The following is a 21,025-nucleotide window of genomic DNA, read 5'->3' on the forward strand; positions in this document are numbered from 1 at the left end:
CCATGTGGGGAATCGAATCGGGGTTTTCGGCGTGACGAGCCAACGCTTTAACCACTAAGCTACCCTACCGCCCCTGATCTATAAGTGCCACTGCATCAAGAGATGAAAACTCTCTATAAAGATCGGATTAAGGGATAACATCGCTCGCGCGTCATTTTGAGACGTAAAGTGTCACAGTTAAAGTAGAGTCCTTTGAATGTCGGGCATGGCATTTCTGGAATTAACTGGCCAGACCTTTGATGGTGAGCCTTGACTAAAACGCCCATCTATATGCATACTGAGACTAACTGATTACAGAGCACCTGCAGCCTCAAGACATCTGCTTGGAATTGGGGTGCCATATCAAAATCATCGCGTAATCACTCATTGATCATGATTATTCAATAAGTTGGTTATCTCTACTGCTAATGACTTCTCTGGGTGTACTTGTTTTCCGCAACTCAAAACCATTTGACCTCATGTTGTCATAAGAGTGAGTGAGTTTTTTTACACTGCTTTTAGCAATATTCCAGCAATATTATATAACAAGAGTATATACCTCTGAATGACTTTAATTAACCAATCACAATCCAGTATTTACTGAAGTCATGGTAGAATTCCTGTTACTCTCTGGTATAGTCTAGTTCTTCACGATCGGACTAACACCTGGTACTCAACATCCATGAATGTGATTACACAATACATGTACACGTAAATAAATTGGTATAAGCGGTGAACATTTGAAAACCAAAATAATATCAATTCTTGATTTTACAATCCGACCAGGAGGTAGGTGAGGGTGTTTTAAGAACTAATTGGGTCAGTCGCTTGACCTATTCAGTGTATTTGCTGCCACCACTCAATTATTCCCTAAATACGCATCATTAAGAAGTTTGTTCACGAATAAGCCGATTATTGCATAAAGGTCAATGTGCTACTTAATGTAGAGTTTTCTCTCTACGCTTTGAGATAAAGGACGTATCTAACAGCGATCTTTAACCATCAACTCAAAAGAAATCAGTTTAGTATAAATAGTTACACCAAGGCCGAAGGATCGCTTGTCAAGAGAGTTACCTCCTGGGAAATGGGCTTGATACGAGAAATCTGAATGATTAGTTTAAAAGTATGTGCATTCTTTTGATGTAGTTTCAAGATAAAACGATTAGCGTGCGCCCCGTTCAGTCTTCCTGAACAAGAGCACCTCCTCAAGTCAATCTCATTTTAAATCGATGACTTGTAATACAGAATAGAAGGCCTTTGAAACTGTAATAAACCAAGAAGATTAATCAGGGCCTTTGGATGCCACATTCAAATGCTAAAATGCCATTAGAGATTTGTTTTAGAAGGACTGCAACATAAATTCAGTGATTTATGTTAGCACTGAATGTAATAATTTTCTAATCAAAGCCACGTATTGCTAATCAGTTGACTATTTTGTCCACAATACTAGAAAATATACCGAAGGTATGAAACATGAAGTATACGTGTAACAGCGACATGATTTATTAATTGGGATGTGCAGAAATAACTTCATAACGAAAATGACATTTCTTTGTTCATTTTAATCAATATGGTAATGGTGTCGTGTGTTATTAGATGCGTATTTACTTATGAAACTTAATTTTATCATGTAAGTTTAATTGTCGGAAGAACACTTGAGTGAGTGAGTGAGTTTAGTTTTACGCCGCTTGTTGCAATATTCCAGCAATATCACGGCGGAGGACACCAGAAATGGGCCTCACACAGTGTACCCATGTGGTGAACCGAACCCGGGTCTTCGGCGTGACGAACGAACGCTTTAATCGCTAGACTACCCCACTGCGCCTGGAAGAACACATGGATTCTGAAATTATTTGTCCGAAAGGGAATTTCGTAGCAGAGGCAATAAACTGTTCCTTTCCAAGGAAAGAAATCCATTCCGGTTTGACTTCTAATTTAAAATGAGAAAATAGGGCTCAGTCTGGACAATTAAACCAGCGAAACGACCTCTCAGTCACACTCGTGTATAATACGAAGGCTCCTTGATCAAGCCGAGACATAACCGAATCGTGATACTTCTTCAAATACGATTCGAACAAAAGAACCAACGACAGATCCTTGATAAGGCATTAAAGTGCCATGTTTGAGATGTTTAACTGAAGCAATATCACTTATATGCTAAGTTGGAACGACATTAATAGCTGAATGTGAAATCGCTTGAACTACTTTTTAAGACAGTCATTTCGAATTACCAAAAGAAATGCGCGTATTTGAAAATAAAACTAATTCATTCCGGATAACATTTTTATCAGAATATTTTTGTTACAACTGTCGGATTTCTCGAGATTTGAGAAAATACTTTCGCGCTAATGTTAAAAAACAACCGACAAAAATTGCAACTTTTCATGAGTGCGAAGATCTGGCACTGGACTGGTATGCCATTGGGAAAGGTTTTCTTAAATATACTCTCCTCAGAACAAACTACTGATATGACAGTTGCCATTGCTAATCTGTTGTCCAGGTATCGATTAGATAAACTGTTATCCTCAAGACTGTCTAAATACATGTATAATACTGCGGTTCGGACAGCCTTGGTGGTTCTCTTGGGACTGGAGACAGTTGAATTCCTTGGGCCTTGTGACAAGGAGAGACGCGAGTGGAGTTGTTCAAAGTGAGCGCATCGTGACCTTGACAATACACGAAGCCACTGATCATCCCATCTTCAGGTTAGGCTTAATTGTCTACGTGATGCCAACGTCTTCGTCAATGACGTCCTTGGTCCAACACGTGCTCAGATAAGCTGAGACCATACAATCACTCGAGATCCTGCAGGACTACAGGATATTTTGTTCGCTGACGTTTTTCAGAATTGCTCTACTGACTATTACACCTTAGCACGTTCAAAGTTAAAACAGGGTGTTATAAAGAATAGCTTCGGCGTTAGATATGGAGCAGGATGGATTGCCTGTGTTGGTTCATTAATCTGAGGGATATGTGATGCTTTACAACGATGGAATAAGACCAGACACTGGGTAAATTGGTAGCAGGAGTAATTATTTTGCAATTCGCTGTATCCCCAACGTGGACCCAGGCTGGGTGAACTGCCGGTAGAGTTAATGTACTAAATCTTAAAAGTGGTTAAAAGGTGAAAGGGGTAGTTGGTCTGATGAGAAGAGACGTTTTAACGGGAAATATTAAACTAATGGGACGAGTGGGCGAACTGGGCTTAAGGCCGTTAAGCTCAATATAATTCAGTTATAACAATGCGTATCACCTTTTACACGTGAGTAAAGCTGAAAATGTTCGGGTGGTATTGTACGCGACAAGGGACATCTGGGTTTCGAACCCACGAACAAGGGATTTGCAGTGCATTAGGTCACTGGGGCAACTAGTGCCCTGTTATGATAGAAAGAATTTTACTGAGACCCGTCTTTAATTCATGTGTGTATGGTGCTTTGTATGAAAGGGTTCAAAAGATTTACCTTGAAAAATACGTCAGTTAGGTAGATTTTCAGAGATCCATTCACGTACTATTCACAGCTATTTTAACCTTTACACATAAAGGAATTCGTTTCTGAGGAAAGTGAAGACTGGGTATTCTTTTACACAGACGTTCTTAGTTTAATTAAAGTGGGTCGGTGTTTCTGCTGGGCGACTGAAGTGTCCGCGATTCATCATAAGGTACCTTTCACGATTTATGGCTAGGGGGTATTGATGTGGATGTTTATGGAGAAGCATGTACAAGGCGAAATGACACTACCCCCACCCCAAATTAATGAACAAAGTAAGTGACCCACCCTCCTTGTCATGTACAAAATCAATGAAGACAATGAACTAGCCATAAATTATGAACGGTCCCTAAGCTCAGAAGCAGGTTCATTTCTCTGTGCTGAGTCAGCTACGAAAGGAATGCTTGGTGGTCCGAGACATATATAATTACTGACCCCTACTGTGTTTTAACACAAATGTGTTTTCAAAACGTTTTTCTATACTTATAACCATCTGAATCTCTGCACTACTACACAGCAGTCGTAATTCAAAATTATCCAACTGGATTTTCCGGGGTTTTTGACTTACATAATCCGTGGAATTTTTCATAATGTCGCATATTTAATCAGAAATACAAAATATTCTAATTCATTTATATCTTTGCCGTGTAGAAGTAATTGGATGAATCAGTGATTACCGATGATAGGGGATTGGAATCCGGTTTGTGTGCACATACATGAAGATTAACCCAGCAATGGGTGAGTATGGTTTTACACTTTTAGCAATATTTCAGTAATATGACGGTGTGGGATATCTGCAATGGACGTAACGCACTGTACCCATTTGGGTAATCGAACCAGAGTATTCAGCGTGACGAGCACTCGTTGTGAAGCTACTCCATCGCCCCACGTCCTTAGCAACCTTTGCCGGATGTAAAAGGATAGGTTGGTCACGGGCACGGTCGGTTCCTTACAATATTGATCACTGGCTTGTCTGGTCCATCGATTATTCACGGGGAACATTTACAGTGCGGAGAGACACAACAAACTATTCATAAACTAGAAGGTAACATGCATGCAAAACGCTGGGTTTGCATTTTTGGATATTTACTGAGATAGGTGTGGCCCGGTTCAGTATAAGCGACAAAACCCTTTAAGTCATGAATATAAGCGACCAAATAGGTTCCACATTGGGATGAAATCTCTACCCAAAGCACTGTAGGGTAAGCACCACCTTATAGTGAGGAAACCAGGGCCTAGATTTTCGAAGCTCTCTTAGCGCTAAGATAGTCGTAAGTGCCATGCATTAACTTACGACTATCTCAGCGCTAAGAGAGCTTAACAAAACTGGTCCCAGGGACTAGATTTTCGAAGCTCTCTTAGCGCTAAGATAGTCGTAAGTTAATGTTAATGTATGGCACTTACGACTATCTTAGCGCTAAGGGAGCTTCGAAAATCTAGGCCCAGGTGTTTTAGGTCAGCGTAGCCCGTCCCACCGGTGGCATCAGTCACCAACACATGCAAAGCCAAGTCACCATAGTTTCCACACGAAGGCCTTACAATGGACCCACGAATGACACATTCTGTTCTGGTTCTTGTATGTGTACAGGGCAGGACAAGGTAAGGACGCTCTACAGCGTCAACGACAGACCAGGACAGGTGTATCTAGGCTCACACACTGGGGTATATGAGCGTGACGGACAAGGAGCTCAGACAGATATAAGACCTGTACACCGTAAACCGTTAACCCCGAGGTTATGGCCGAACCTTACATTCAGTGCCTCCAGGATTGATCGTAGTGTGATGCACATTATGGATACGATCCTTCTGCAAATAGTCACTTTCTGTTGAAAAGGCTAATGGACGTGTGATAGTGGACAGACTTGCGACTGAGCAACACAAGTAGGTTGATTTGGAGGAGTTGTCTCACCACCAGACCATAGTGTTTCGACTACTTGTCGGCAAGGGATGTTCCAACTTTGTCATGCTCAATAGAACACTGATTAGTGATCAATTGGACGTCCCTATGGCCCAGCGGTGGAGTTCATCGACAGGTGCATTACTGAAAGAATGGTGTTGTAACCTTTATGCCAGACATGCGAAATGTCACCATCAGACAGCGAGTGTCTGTGTGATCTGTCTGCAATGTGGGACGGTGGGGTAGCCCGGTGGTTAAAGCGTCCGCCGGTCACGGTGAAGACCCGGGTTCCATTCCCCACATGGGTACAATGTGTGAAGCCTGTTGTGATATTGCTGGAATATTGCTATAAGCGGCGTAAACCCATACTCACTCACTCACTGTGTGCGATGTCCTCTCGATAACGATGCAGAAACACATTTCAATTTCAAATCAAATATAGTTTTTCAATTCAAGTATGATATATAACATAAATGTGAACTTGCAGACGAATCATCTGTTGTAAAGATCAGCTTCTCTACGTCAGTATTTGTGAGTGAGTGCATATTGCCTAATGCAGCGTCAGCAATTTTGAAGCCAGACAATTTGCAGTGTGACAGATACACGGCCAGACCAGACTCCTTCGAGGAGTGAGACAGTGGGAGAAAGGCAAGACGCCACTGTCCCCATTCTGGCTATATCTCAGCGACCAGTTTGGAGTAGCCAAACAACGGTCCAAGTCGTCGCGACACGATGACACACAATCTTGTAAGTGAAGGACGATCCTTTTCGTCGCCCCTTACAAGCGTAGAGAACTCTATGCTAAATCTCCACAGTAATCTCCACGGGACAACGAAGAGGACTGACTTTCCCTATTACACATGTACAGACCCTGGACTCTAATGTATGGTTAAACTGTAGTGACGGAACCTTTCGTTCTACTTATGAGCAGCATTTCACTTTTCCATGAGATCGTAGGTTCGATTCCTGATTCGCCCCGATCGTGTTTTTTTATAGGTTCGTAAAACCTATACCGTGGATTGTGAACCAAAGTGATGACTATCTGAGACCTGCATGATTTCAGGCTTCCTCTTTCCGTAAATTGGCATGCTGTGAAATAACTGGAATACTTTTAAAGAGATGGGAAAATCTATCTCATTCACTCCTCCGTGAAGTGACGCGATGAGTAGCAATGCGAACATTTGCTCACATTCAGCAAACATTCCCACGTGTAAAGATATACCCAAGTACTTTCTGCTTATTTTATTTGAACAATTTCAGCTTTAGAATGTTCTTCGTATATTTAATCTCTAAGTTTTGTAGTTACCAAAAACATAAACGCAACAGAACATCGTCTAAGGTCGACGTTTCACAAAAGATTTTGTGTTTAACTGGAATCTGAAATCACCATGTGTTGCTTCACATTAAATGAATATGTTGAGCTTCCAGAACGTTAATATTATTCAAAGATTTCTTATGGTTATGGAAATGACTTACCTTCTTAGATGATACGTACACAAAGTAAAATAAATACTTTCATAAAAATGTTAATTTCGTTCCGGAAATGAATGCCAAACTGTTTCTTGAGAAACACTAACCTTTATTAAAAAATAACATTCGCTATCGGGAGAAAAAACAACAAATAGATCCGCTCTATTCTGTCGTGTTTCGGTTTTGTGTTAGCCGAATTTCCGACGATTGTGACAACACCATTACAGACAGGATACGATACCACAAGTTGCCTTAAAAATAATTGAAACAGTGCCAACCTAATTGAATGATACTGGTGCTCAGTTAATTTCGTCTTTTTTATCATTCTGTTTGCTGAGGATCACCACAGATAATGCGTCAAATAGGGTGGCATCTTGTGAAACTACCAAAGATCATATTGGTTGAAGACACGTTTAATGAACAATAATCCCGTTGTCATGTGCCCCACAAAGCCCACGGACAGCGCGCAACCAATGATCAGATCACCCGTCACAATGAGAATATCGGACCATGAAATTCAAACGTTATACAACATGTATTTCCAAAAACATACTCATTGCCAAAACGAAACGCAGCTCTACCGATCGGTAAGAGGCGACTAACGGGATTTGGTGGTCAGGCTCGCTGACTTGGTTGACACATGTCATCGTATCCCAAATGCGTAGATCGATGCTCATGATGTTGATCACTGGATTGTCTGGTCTTGACTCGATTATTTACAGACCGCCGCCATATAGCTGGAATATTGCTGAGTGCGGCGTAAAATTAAACTCACTCATCCACCCCTAATCATGATTGAGACCCCTCCAAAGTGGTCATATTCGCTACTTTTGAATCCTGAAACATTTCTCCTTGCCTACGCTCCACTCGAGCACAACGATATGTGACATTCAGACAGTATGAGTAAAAAAGTACTGGAGCCAAGTCCTGGCCTGTCTAATTTTCGTTACCTTTAACCCAATTCCAAACATCGGGTCAGTGGGATGCAACTGCATGCCCTCCGTGACAGGAGACCAGCCTAACTGTGACAATTACGCACTGACTGAGAATAAACGTTAACACCACTAGCGGTCCGCAGGTTATTTCTGAGTGTGGTTGCATAGATTAAGTGATGAATATTGCTGCAAACAGTCGAAACCTGTCTTCTCGCTGCGTGGTGGAACGCTGTCGACCACCTGCACCTAATCCACACGACTGGTATCGATTCCAGTCCCTGTTGATCACACGTTGGCTGAACAAAAGACGTTTGCAATGTGATGATGTGTTGATTCAAGCATTATTATGCATCTACCTAATACTTCGGTTATCTAGCGACGTCTTTGTCGCTGATGAGGCATAAGTGCAATCACTTGTTGTCATACTCAGAAGCAAACGTTGTTGTGCTCTACAGATGATACTGATATGCATCGATTCTACCAGGATACATCCAAACACACGTTTTCAGGCACGTCGCCCCCATGACTACATGCATCTATCCATTTGTCATGAGACCGAGGTCCTATAGATGTTACCCATTCACTGTGTACCGTTAAGGTTAAGTCTTTGATTCTTTGCAAAGTGTATATTTGAGCATTTTTTCCAACAACCGCTGACTACTGATAACAAAGTGTCAGGCTCAGTGATGAATAGCTGCTAGATATGTCTGATCTTTTAGTTTTCTTCCGCCAAGAAAAATGCGGCACTTTCTGAAACGTTCCTCGTGTGATTATGTTCCATCAAATATTTTTATGATACATAAAGAAATAACTCAAATTGGTAGGTGTCAATTAAAACATGGGACAAAACCCTTCCACTTTCACAAATATATCGCCATTAAAAACAGAATCGACTGTGCTATTCCAAACATGGTATGAACATATGTTAATGAATCAACAAGTGATGATAGGTGGTCCCGAAAAATGCAGCGAATCCATCTCCACCGGCGTGGACGGTAACAAACACATGCAAGTCAGTTATTATCATGAAAAAAAAAACCCGAGTTCATGGTGTTAAGCTTAGTCGATCTACCGGAAGTTTAGTTTTGCTTTTGTCAATCCGAACGGACATTTCGATTCATTTCGTAAAGAGTGAGTGAGTGAGTGAGTTCGGTTTTACGCCGCTTTTAGCAATGTTCCAGCAATATCACGGCGGGGGACACCGGAAATGGGCTTCACAGAATGTATCCATGTGGGGACTCAAACCCGGGTCTTCGGCGTGACGAGCTTTAACCACTAGGCTATCCCACAGCAAATTAGTGCGTAAGGAAGGAAGACCAGGAAGCAGAGGAGCACAGATAGTGTCCTTAAAGATCCCTACGACTGGCCTATAGTTTATACACGGTAAGTTTGTTAATGTTACCAATGAAAATGTCTTTTCATGTGTTTCTTCGTAAACTGACATTTGCTTACATTTTTGCGAATTGTTCCGAACATCCGCAGATGTGCATAATTAATCTTGGTCACAACGTTCAGTAACAAATGCCCCATGAACCACGAAATTAACTTCTTACGTTTGTCGTGTGGGATAAAGCCGTACAAAATCAAATCCATACCCATTCACGTGTCAGTGGGAATAGTCACTTCACAAAAAAATAAGGTAATAAAATCATGGGTTCAAAGGTAACTAAAAAACAAAACAGTGCTGAAAGTGACAGAAAGCATATGTGTGTAATACTCTTTATAATTCTCCTTGTATGCACTGTCGACATATATGTAATATGTATACATGTGCCTTTAACATTCGTTATCCTCTGCAGAATAATATTCTTATCATTTCAGTTGAAGGCCGAAACGCGGAGAGAAATTACTACGACCGTCGATATTGATCATTATTTATTTTACAGAAATAATAAGGCACAAGAAAGCAATTCGGTGATCCCCCACTTTTGGGGTTTGCGATGGCTCTGCGAAAACAACGGAACAATGTTCAAAGACTGTTTTTGTGTTCAAACTTATTAGCGTAGTTGACGGTGTGCCTTAAAGCATAGTTATGATCATCCCCTTCTGTTTATACCTCGCCAGCCCAAGGTTATACAATAATTGTCGCTACTGTCATATGGTAATTGAAGACACAAGATGCTAATTGAAGGCACACCGGTGGGGATTTTGGGTAAGTATGTAGGTCTCCAGCACCTTGACGTAAAAGGCGACTAAGTAAGGTTCGGTGACTTGGATGATTGGGTGCTGTTGTGTCCCAAGTCACCAGCTTGTCTGGTCAAGACTCAATTATTTCGCTGACTTTGAACTGGAATATTGCTCAGTGCCGCGTAAGAAATAAATCTATTTGAAAGTTATTCTTGTGTGAAGAAATTGCAGGACTATGTAAATAACGTTGACAGATGAAAGAATGGACATGTTTGGAATTGCAAAGATTTGTTGTTATCCTGGCATCTAAAGAAAAATACCTAGGAAGACAAAAAATATTTTTGTGAAAGGTTCACAATGCACTGTCAAGGTAAATGGGGACGCACAAGTGTCCATTTCTTCAAAACTAATGACAGATTTCACAATGCACTTAGTCCAATGTTATTTGTCACTATATACGCAGCAATAGATTTTAAGGCCATCAAACTTTCACTGAATAGGCGTCTTTTCTTCATTCATTTGCTGAATGTGAAACTTAACCGTTAATGGGTTGTTTCGAATGAAATCTAAATGCCGTTTTCCTTCAGGATTCAAAGATTTTGACAATTTGATCAAAGCTTCGAAAAAACGCATCTCATACAATCACAGCAATGTTTTCGTCAACATTCCAACATGACCCCGCAAATGGTGCTTTTAAGGTAAATCCCTATTCTTTTACTGTGAAAGTCCAGTGTGATAGGATGAAAAATGCTCATTAAATAATGTATTTTAAGTGCATCGACCTAGAAAATAGATCAAAAGAGGATAAGGAAAATCGGCAAATTTGCAAATCGCATATAAAATGAATAAAGGAATTTCTTTTTTAAAAATAATAATCGAGACATGTTTCTGCTCATAAATGAATGAAGGCATTAAAGACTCAAACACATTTACCAGGTACCATTGGCATTCAGTAATACATTAAATGTTTCATTAATGTCAAAAACTGAAATACGCATGCTTATCAAGGTCTTTTCATATTATTTTCTTTTATATGTTTTTGACAAGTTGACATTCACATTCACATTTCAAAAGTGAAAAAACCCCAACACGTCTACAGAAATGTCATTTGTAAACCAGGGTTTAAAGGAATATGATTGGTAAGGATACCGGCAAAGTATCATCATGTTTAGGTTCATTACTGGCGAGATCGTCCATGTATATGTTATTTATCTGAACTTATAACCCATAAACATCAATAGTATCCATGTTCAATGTGCAAGAACGTCACGACTCGGATAAGTCTAAACGTTATATGGCTTCAAAGAGGCGACGGTGGATGTTTTGTTTCTCATGTGTCTATTAGAGGTCTTTGATATGCCGGTAATAACCAAGAGGAATGAAGGAACCACATGTCGCGTCTTGTGATTCGTTTGTGATCGTTAGTCTGCAAAAGACACTCTCATCTGCTCAAGGGTATCACAAAAATTCATCGTAAAGCCACAGAAATCCAGAAAACTCGGGCCGTTTTATGACATTGAATACAATATAACGCTCAACGCTAAATTGGGTTATTAACCCCATTGTTATTATATATATCACAGTGATATCACATGGCTATTTATCTCATCGGTATCCTACCATTGTCTTTTAGCAGAGATTTCTTATGAAAAGAGTTTTGTCACTTATAAACTGACGGCGAAAAGAAACTTTACCATAGCTTTAAGTCAGTTAAACAACACGAAAGCAAGATGCATGAATGGAAAAGATAAAACCTCAACGAAATCAACAATTAAAATGGCTGTCTCACAGCAACCGATATTTGCTCGACAGTTTCCCAAAATGGGGCGGGGTAGCAAAAACAGGCTTTCAACGTAATGGACAATGGGCTCACACATCTAAAGTCGTTAACGTTCAATGGCACGTCACATTAATAGCGTCTACATTTGCTACAAAACATGCAAACAATCAGAAACACAGAAAAGGTAAGTCGTCTGATGATTTCACGTGAGATACGTCGCCATTCTTCTTGGAGAGCCTGAATCAGTTCTTGTTGGCAGGACGTGTTCGCTGTCGAAAACAACGATTCATCACATATCCGAGGTGTTCTAAGGAGGAGGTCGGTGGGGTAGCCTAGTGGTTAAAGCGTCCGCTCGTCACGCCGAATACCCGGGTTCGAATCCCCACACGGGTACAATGTGTAAAGCCCATTTCTGGTGTCCCCCGCCGTGATATTGCTGGAATATTGCTGAAAGCGGTGTAAAACCAAACTCACTCACTCACTCACTCTAAGGAGGACATGTCTGGGGAGCGTGCAGGTCACGCCAACACCTTGACATTGTTGGCTGCAAGGAAGGTCTGTACAATTCCGGCCTTTGATAGGTCTGGCGTTGTCATGTTGATAAACGACACCACGTGGCAGCTTTTGTAGAAATGGTGGGATAATTGGACGAAGAAAGCCATCCATGTAACGTTGAGCTGTGGAATTTCCGTTTTCAGTGGTTTTCTCTCCTGCCCACAAATTCTTTCCCATTCCATAACATCCCACCCAAAATAGATACGACTTCTGAAAGTAGCATGCCTCCGTTCATACTCCCCACAGGCAATAAATAAGATGTCTTCATCAGCTGTGAACAGACAGAAGAAGACGATCCTCTGCCAGTCACGTCGCTGCCATCGGCGTATAGTCCGGTGCCATCTCAATCTCTGACAACGATGTTGCATTGTCAATAACTGTCTTCTGTAAGCCATAAATACTTGAGAATCGAGTGGAGTTGTTTTTATGAAGGCGAGTGTCTTACAAGCCGCCCGTATCATGTATATACTACGTACCCTACGTGACGTGCACGTGCAGCGTCCGTTGCCTCAGTGTCGCGTGTTTTTGTTTTGTTCGCATATTCCACGACAAATGCCCCCAAACCGTTCCGTGTATCACTTTCTGTATAGAGCATTTCCGTGTTTGGACGATGTGTTTTGTATAGTAGTTTCAATTTGTATGGGTTTTTGGTTTTATGTGTGTGTAATTTCATTTTTAAAGTGGTAAAGTTTGTTTTGGACGTCAGTGTATTTAGAGATAACATAGACATGTAAATCTGCTCATGCCCCTGAGGTTTAGATGCAATTCAGTTTGAACCGGCAGACTAATTCCCGATTGACCCAAAAATATTTTGTGATGATTATAAATGAGTACTTCAAATATATCCCAAATGTGCGTGTGTGTTTTAAACAATAAGTTTTGGTTTGACAGCCTGCCGTTGCCACTACTGCCGCACGTGGAAAAAGGCACTGGACCTGGCACAATGTGACTTGTACCAGTGCTCCCTACTCCATTAAAGTTTGACCATTCAATTTCCATGAAAACAGGTATCGTACTTTACAAGGGGAAATATGGTATATTCATGTCTCCAAACACAATCTTACGTCGTTTTTCCAAATATATTGTCTTGATGTAAAATGTCATCATCAAGGTATGTTATCTAAAAATATATGATAAACGAAATGAGTTACAATGTTTTCGTGTGAAAGGAGATGCTATTTCTCCTGCCTCACTTAGAAAAGGAAATGAGAGCTGAGTTTCCAAGGTTTATAAAAAACGAGCCCATAGCAATACATCTAACTTCTGCGTGCAGTTCCCTATATACTTACAGTTCTCGTATTTTCTTGTATCTCTCAAATGCTCGCGCCGGAATGAATCCAATCCTTGTGTTGCTTAGGTGTCTGTGGAATATGAAAACATAAAACATTATCCTCGGCATACAGATTAAATGCACTGATTGAAATACTACACAATAACAAAACCTGTAATATTCTCAAGATTTCTATATAACGATATTGCATATCTTAAGTCTTCATTAAGTCATTAAGATTCTTTGTTTACTGTTAAAAATGCAATCAGTCTCTATAGCGCACCTGCAACTTTCCACATCAGTAATAAGTAAAGCAATTTGAACAATTGATCTAGAAAATGTATATAAATAATCTTTTATGACAAGTCAAATATTACCAGTAAACTGTCGGGTGAATATATTACAAACAATCACATTTTTTATCATGTGTATGATAATCATGTGCACAAGATCCGTTTTTCGACAGTTTACAAAATTATTTCATCTAATATAAACTGAATTCCAATATGTCTGCTACCACGACATTTTATCGTACTGAACAGTATCTATTGACATTTCAAATCCATCGTCCAATCTGAGCTGTCGGGTCCAATGAGATGTGAAGTCACAATGATTGTATAGAATAATAGCTTTTCTAAAGTGGTGAAGGAACATTGCATTTTTGAGATATAAAAGAATAGATAAGTTGTCTTTTTAAAACTTTATGCTTTAGAAATATCATAAGTAAAACAATTATAAAACCCCGGAGTCATTCAAATACATTTTAGTAAAGATAGTCCACTTGATAAATACATTGAAATGTCTATATCCAAACAGCTGCTGGAACCTAGCCATGATAATTGTCAAATTACATTACTTTACATTTATTTCTGGTTCAGGCAATTTAACTAAGACACCTCGCCTATTCTTCGTGGAATTCATTGTAGTTATTAGAGAGCAATTTGTTCTTGTGATTGATGATTTGATGCAAAATGCAATCTTGGTCTCTTGGAGATGTTTTACGTTTTGGCACGCTTCTCTCTGGCAAAGACAGATAGACTTACAGTTCGCAGATGATCTAGATACCAAGCTGAAACTTACTTCAGCCATAATATTGCGTCAATATTTGTTAAAAAAGAGAAATATCCCATCTCTTCTTCACGACAAAATGGTTTCGACAGTTTATCATTTCGGATCATACATCGTTATCAGGAAACGTGCGTCTTATCACCTTTGATGACAAGGTTAAACGGAGGACCGCTCTAACACGAACGTCAAGCTTCACCACGCGAATGTCCTGTCATGGCCATCGCGTTAAATAAACATTGTAATCATTCATACACTGAAGTGGTTTAGGGACTAACACACCGCGTCGATAAATATTTATTCTCTCGTTAAAAGAAATAGCATTGAACTTATGCAATGACATGAATATGTTGGAATCGTTGTTCATCTGATTTCTAACGATTTTTGCAGAACCGCAGGAAATATGAAAAACTCTCGAACATCCATATGGATTTTTATGTCTTTGATGTGATTGAAAGAGATGCGTTAGTATGTCAGTGGTCAATTGTACAACTCTATCAAACAATCACATGCATGCATACACACACGCACGCACGCACATACATACAGACACACATAAATACATACATACATGCATACATACATACATACATACATACATACATACATACATACATACATACATACATTCCTGTGAATATAGCTAAAGGAGAACGCACATTCCGTTTATGCATTAGGATTATGCAGTTATTATTCAGTTTCATTGTCGATTAAACAAAATACACAATCAGCTATTTTTTCTGATCAAAAAGTGATGACCAACTTGGTCACAAAACCAAGTGATTGATATTGTAAACAACGATCGATGTTAACGGTGTCAGATTTCACGCAATCAACATTGAGCCAGAACACCCGATCGTTTTTGTAATCTCCAGAGCCCAACATAGATTGCATAGATCATCCCTGTGGGGTTGATGACGTGTTCATCTGTGTATAGCTGGCAAAGAGTGAGTGAGTGAGTGAATTGGGTTTTACGCCGCTTTCCAGCAATATCACGGCGGGGAACACCAGAAATGGGCTTCACACATTGTACCCATATGGGGAATCGAACCCGGGTCTTCAGAGTGACGAGCCAACGCTTTAACCACTAGGCTACCCACCGCCCCAGCTGGCAAAGAACGTAAATGTCTTTCATAATCACCGTGGTAGACATCATCAGAAAATATGCGTCAACTGGATTTAAGATATGACACAAAGAGGAAAGGTTCATGGAACAAGTAAAAGTGGGACACCCTTACGTAACTCAACTACGAGCTACAACGAACCGTAACAACATCACACAATTAAAGTTTTCAGCAGCGCTTTAAAGAAACGCTTCATTTTTGTGCAAGAACGTGCAATTACTAGGTCAAATGAAAGCTCACGTGAGATCACCAACGTAATCAGTTTAGGTTATTTCCTAAGACTTGTTTTCCGTGCCGACTATGGTAACAGAGCAGGACGCTGACTGAAATGGGAGGCGAATAAGCCAGCAGTATACCGCTGCCCATCCGAAATGAATGGCCTCTGAAGTTAATTCGCTGCTTTATGCACAATCATTTGATCGCGAAATTGGATCACACTGCGAGCAAATAGAAATTCTGAGAAATATCAGCGGACACACGCGACAGACATGTAAAATCACCCAGTCGTAGCACTTGCCTACGCTAAGAAAAATCGTTTAATGTCTTCATAAAATGCCACATTGGCATTCTTACCGACATACCCATAAGACGCTCAACGAATTTGCGTTTATGTGTTTTACTTATTAAATCAACTGCCAGTGAAGATCCGGGTTAGAATGAGCCTTCAGTAACCCATTCTTGTCGTAAGAGGCGACTAACGGGATCGGGTGGTCAGGCTCGCTGACTTGGTTGACACATGTCATCGTATTCCAACAGCGTAGAACGATGCTCATGATGTTGATCACTGGATTGTCTGATCCAGACTCGGTTATTTACAGAGAGCCCCCATATAGCTGGAATATTGCTGAGTGCGGCGTTAAACAACAACCCAACCAAAATTAAATCAACGCATTGCTTCACTGAAAACTTTAATGGTGAATGTAATGAACCAATTATACAACACAGAAGTGATGGAAAACATATTACACGTTAAACATCATTACATTTCTTATTTCGGTGATTTATTCGTAACTACGGTTCATTATTCCAACACCAAACATGTGCTCTCTTTTGTCATAGTCAGACCGACCGTATATCATATGCCGAACCACTTTTAAAACTCTCACCAACGACTTAGCCCTACTTGACATCAAACAACTAATTATGCTACAACACAAACCAAATGCTTCCTTCTGCAAAGGCGTCTCCACATCTTCCTTGCCAGCACAGTACACGTGCAAAAGCTATGCACATGTAAGCATCAAAATCCTTTCCACATCAATGAGAAACCTCTAATGACAACAAAGATGATAGTTCAATTCCGACTATATTAGGAGCATGTGTTTATGAATCACTATGAAATAGTGATGATACCAGGTACTCACAAAGGTGGGCGTAAAACAATTGAAAACAATTGGGGAGCGAACCTTGTTAGAACAACTTCAGAACAAGAGTCATTTCTTTTAAATCCTGATGACTGACTGACTGAGTTTGGTTTTACGCCGCTTTTAGCAATATTCCAGCAATATCACGGCGGGGGACACTCATTGTACCCATGTGGGGATTCGAACCCGGGTCTTCGGCGTGACGAGCCAACGCTCTACTCTAACCACTAGACTACCCCACCGCCCAAATCCTGATGAAGAGATCATGCTCTATTGATCCTCAAAAGTTGCGAAATGTAAACACTAAAGGCTGGATCTGTTGAAATATTGCTCGACATGAAGGGAAAGTTGACTATTGGAGGGTTGAAGTCATCCCTCATGCCTAAAAACCTCTTGGAGATGTTTTTTGCCACTCTTTGCCAATCTATATTCATAGATCTAAATATGAAACACGTAAAGCAGTCTCACTGGTCTCCTTAATTTCAAGCTCGAGTTTTTATTACATATTCATATCTACCCACGACAATAGCTATGCGAAGCACGATACGAACATAGGACTCCTAAACCGTTGAACATTACTTGATGGGGCCCTTGTCCACAAATAAGCCCTAACGCATCGACGATTGTAAGTCAAAATAAGGTATGGGAGTTACGATCGCTATGCGAAACTTGGCCCAGTTTAATGTAGTGGCAAGCTGGTGCATTTTGATGATGTAGGGTTATGTGTTGGACTCTGCAGAACTCTAAAACCGTGGGACATTCTTCTTAAAACTTGCTGTACCAATCAGTCTAATGGTGACCTGTTGTCTATAGATGATTCTGATGTCAAGATACCATACTACAAAGATATAAGCCAGCAATGAGTCACAAGTTGGGTATAAGTAGCCATTTCTGTTTTACACCAGATCGGAGAAGTCGTCTCAAAATAATGTTATTAAAACCAAAACTCTCAACAAACACAACTGGGCACACATTTAACTACGGTGTTTAATAAAAGGTCAGTTCTAAAGCTCTATTAACATATCTGGGATTCATACGGCGCGGGGGATTGGAAAAATATATTTTCTCTGTAAAATAATCTGCGCTGTATACCGAGACGATACCCGAGAAACATTACCTTTTATGTTCTATGCCTTATATTTATATTTTTGGGTAGTGGTGAGGATCCCAACATAACAAATATTTTATACTCTCCAATAATACATATGACGATATACTATGTTAATAACGAATCCTATATCTAACCTAAAGGTGGGGTGAAATTGGGTTTAACGTCGTGCTTGAGAATATTTCGCTCATATGACGACGTGCATGCGTGTGTATGTGTATGTGCGGCTGCTTGTACTAGCCCAGACTGAAGCTGGTTTTACAGTACTAGCCCACTGAGATACCATGCCGCAGTGAAGCATGAATACCCCACTCAGACACATATACTCCGAGCCGACCAGTCCTTGTTGTACCCTTTAATGCCGAGCGCCAGGCAGGGACCAACAAGTACCATATTTTAACGTCTTTTGGTATGACGCGGTCGGGGATCGAAACCGCGACCTTCCGCTCTCCGGGCGGACGCTCTAACCACTACACCACGGAGGCGGCCTCTAACCTAAAGAGCGTTATGAGTTATAACATAGATCTGACCCTTAAGTAGGTATTTGGTGACATGAGTTTACAGTGCTTCAATGCTTTTAGACTTATAAAGAGTGAATGACTGAGTGAGTATTCCAGAAATATCACGGTGGAGACTTATGAAGAAGTGATATAACGTTGTTCGCGTCAGTGGTAGAGTGAACCTACCCTTAAGCAATGACCCTTGAAGATCCGGGTTAGAATTGATCTTCAGCAACCCATAGAACGATGCTCATGATGTTGATCACTAGATTGTCTGGTCCAGACTCGATTATTTACAGACCGCCGCCTTATAGCTGGAAAATTGCTGAGTGCGGCGTAAAACTAAACTCACTCACTCACCTTAAGCAATGGCCACATGAAGGAACACTGTTGCGTATCCCATATTTTCACAGAATTCTATTCAAACTGGGTTTACTGAGTAGCATTTTGGATGTACAAACATGTAAAACTTTTAATGCGGTTGGTTTCATTCAATCAACTCACTAACACGCCTGTTCTCTTACAGTATTTTATATTCAGGAAGTGATTTTTTTATATATTTAAACAACAAGCTGCGACACCCTTCACCTATCGTTTTCATTAATTTGGATTAGAATTAATGTCTCCAGACCTTACCTCGATCAAGGTAAATATGTTTCCGGTTCAGGTTAAAGTGAACTAAATGGTGAAGAGGATCACTACAGTCTTTTATCGTGGATGCGCACAACTGGGAATGTAACATTTAAACTACGCTTTTTCGAACATTAATCTACGCACAGGAAAATTGCAGGTTCCATGCTTGACAACCTGTTATTAGAAAAGGAGTTGGTTTTCTGATCGAACGGTCGAGATCACCATGATCACTGCCTGGAGGTTATACGATAAGATACGATAAGGTTACAATAATGTGGGAACAATAAAGACCGGTATTCTCGGTAACTGCCGAGGAGAAACCAACATGGTAAATAGTAAAAGTTTAACCAGCATGCATAAACATTCCATTTAGACTGGACTTGCAATTGATTTCATCCCCACAGGGTTCTTTATCGGTTTCAGTTTAGTCATAATCGGATTATTCGAATGGCTCGATTCGACAATTTTAACCACTATTTTTATCCCATTTCCGAACAATGGAATCTGTTTCGACAGAGAGGTCGACTGGGGCTGCAGTGTATCAAGGGATCATGTGATTGTCCTCTTGCAAAAGAAGGAAAACTGTAGTGTATACATTTATAACATTGACATTTAGAGCTCAGGGACCAACTTTAACCAAATCAAAAACAGAAGGTTTAACAAAGACTTGGATGGCTTGTTTTTTCCCAACAATGATCGACATTGGTCGTCAATCATGAGGCCACGATGAAGAAATAACTGACATGGATTTCAACTTTCATTGCACCGTTTCGGAAAAGATGCCTGCGTGTATGTATATAATACAGCTTTCTTCACATTAATAAGCACTTTGCAAGACAATAGAGGCGACAAAACCTTTTCCAAAGCCACAAACAATATCCTGCCGGTAGCGAGGTCGCCTGCACTATTGACTTTATCATGAGGATGTGCTTAGGAGTTACGGTGAAATAGTGGAGATACCATGTATTATCCGAATAAGTGAGCGTATGCTGCCCCAGTGTTCTCGCAAGTCACAAACACTTACACAGGCAAGGCAATTGTCCAGTTGAAAAAACAACAACATGGAACAATATGGTAGTAGTCAAAATAGGGTATTGCGTCGCACATCATTATGATACGTCACATTTGCAAATACACACTACCTTCCCAGGTAACACCTCTTGAAAACATTAAAAATACTGAGGCTTTGAATGCTGTTACCTTGATAAACTACTTTTGAGGAAGAGTAGTATGACGCTCAAGGAAATATTTGTAGAAGGAGCATGTTCGACTGCACCTCAAAAGCCGTGTAATTTAGTAAACCAGCGACTGGAGCTGTCCGATTATTGCTTGACATAACGAACAATTTGACATTTGGGAAGTGGCATCGATCCATTTGTATTCATGTAAAGAGTCATTTGCTCTGTCTGAATCTGTAAGCACATATCTCCTTTATTTGTAATTCTATTTCTATTTCTAGATTTAGTTCAGGTGGGTAACCGAGAGGAAGCGAAGAGGCTCCCTGATGGTTATTGGTCGATACCAGATCATGGACGTACCTGAAGCTCAACTTGTGGGTCAAATTACCTTTGTTTTGACTTTACCAGTTCGAGCAGAATTTCCTTTTCCTGTGCAGAAACATATTTTCGAAAAGGACAGGAACTTTGGCGCCTATGGGTATGCCTACTTTTTGCATAAATGACTTAATTATACATGGATGTTACCTATGAGGAAGTCCAGCATTTAACACA

General features: G+C 40.3%; 1 protein-coding gene across 1 annotated transcript in view; it reads right to left on the bottom strand.

The window, feature by feature from the left end:
• LOC124285945 (slit homolog 2 protein-like) overlaps positions 1–21,025 on the bottom strand; it is a 91,698-nt gene that overhangs the window by 8,057 nt on the left and 62,616 nt on the right. The window contains exon 2 of the mRNA XM_046722234.1: positions 13,521–13,592. Within this exon, the coding sequence (XP_046578190.1) occupies positions 13,521–13,592 (72 nt within the window). The remainder of the gene's footprint in view (positions 1–13,520; positions 13,593–21,025) is intronic.

The sequence above is a fragment of the Haliotis rubra genome, unplaced genomic scaffold, assembly GCF_003918875.1.
Source record: "Haliotis rubra isolate DU_JTF1 unplaced genomic scaffold, ASM391887v1 Scf371, whole genome shotgun sequence".
Lineage (NCBI taxonomy): Eukaryota > Metazoa > Mollusca > Gastropoda > Lepetellida > Haliotidae > Haliotis > Haliotis rubra.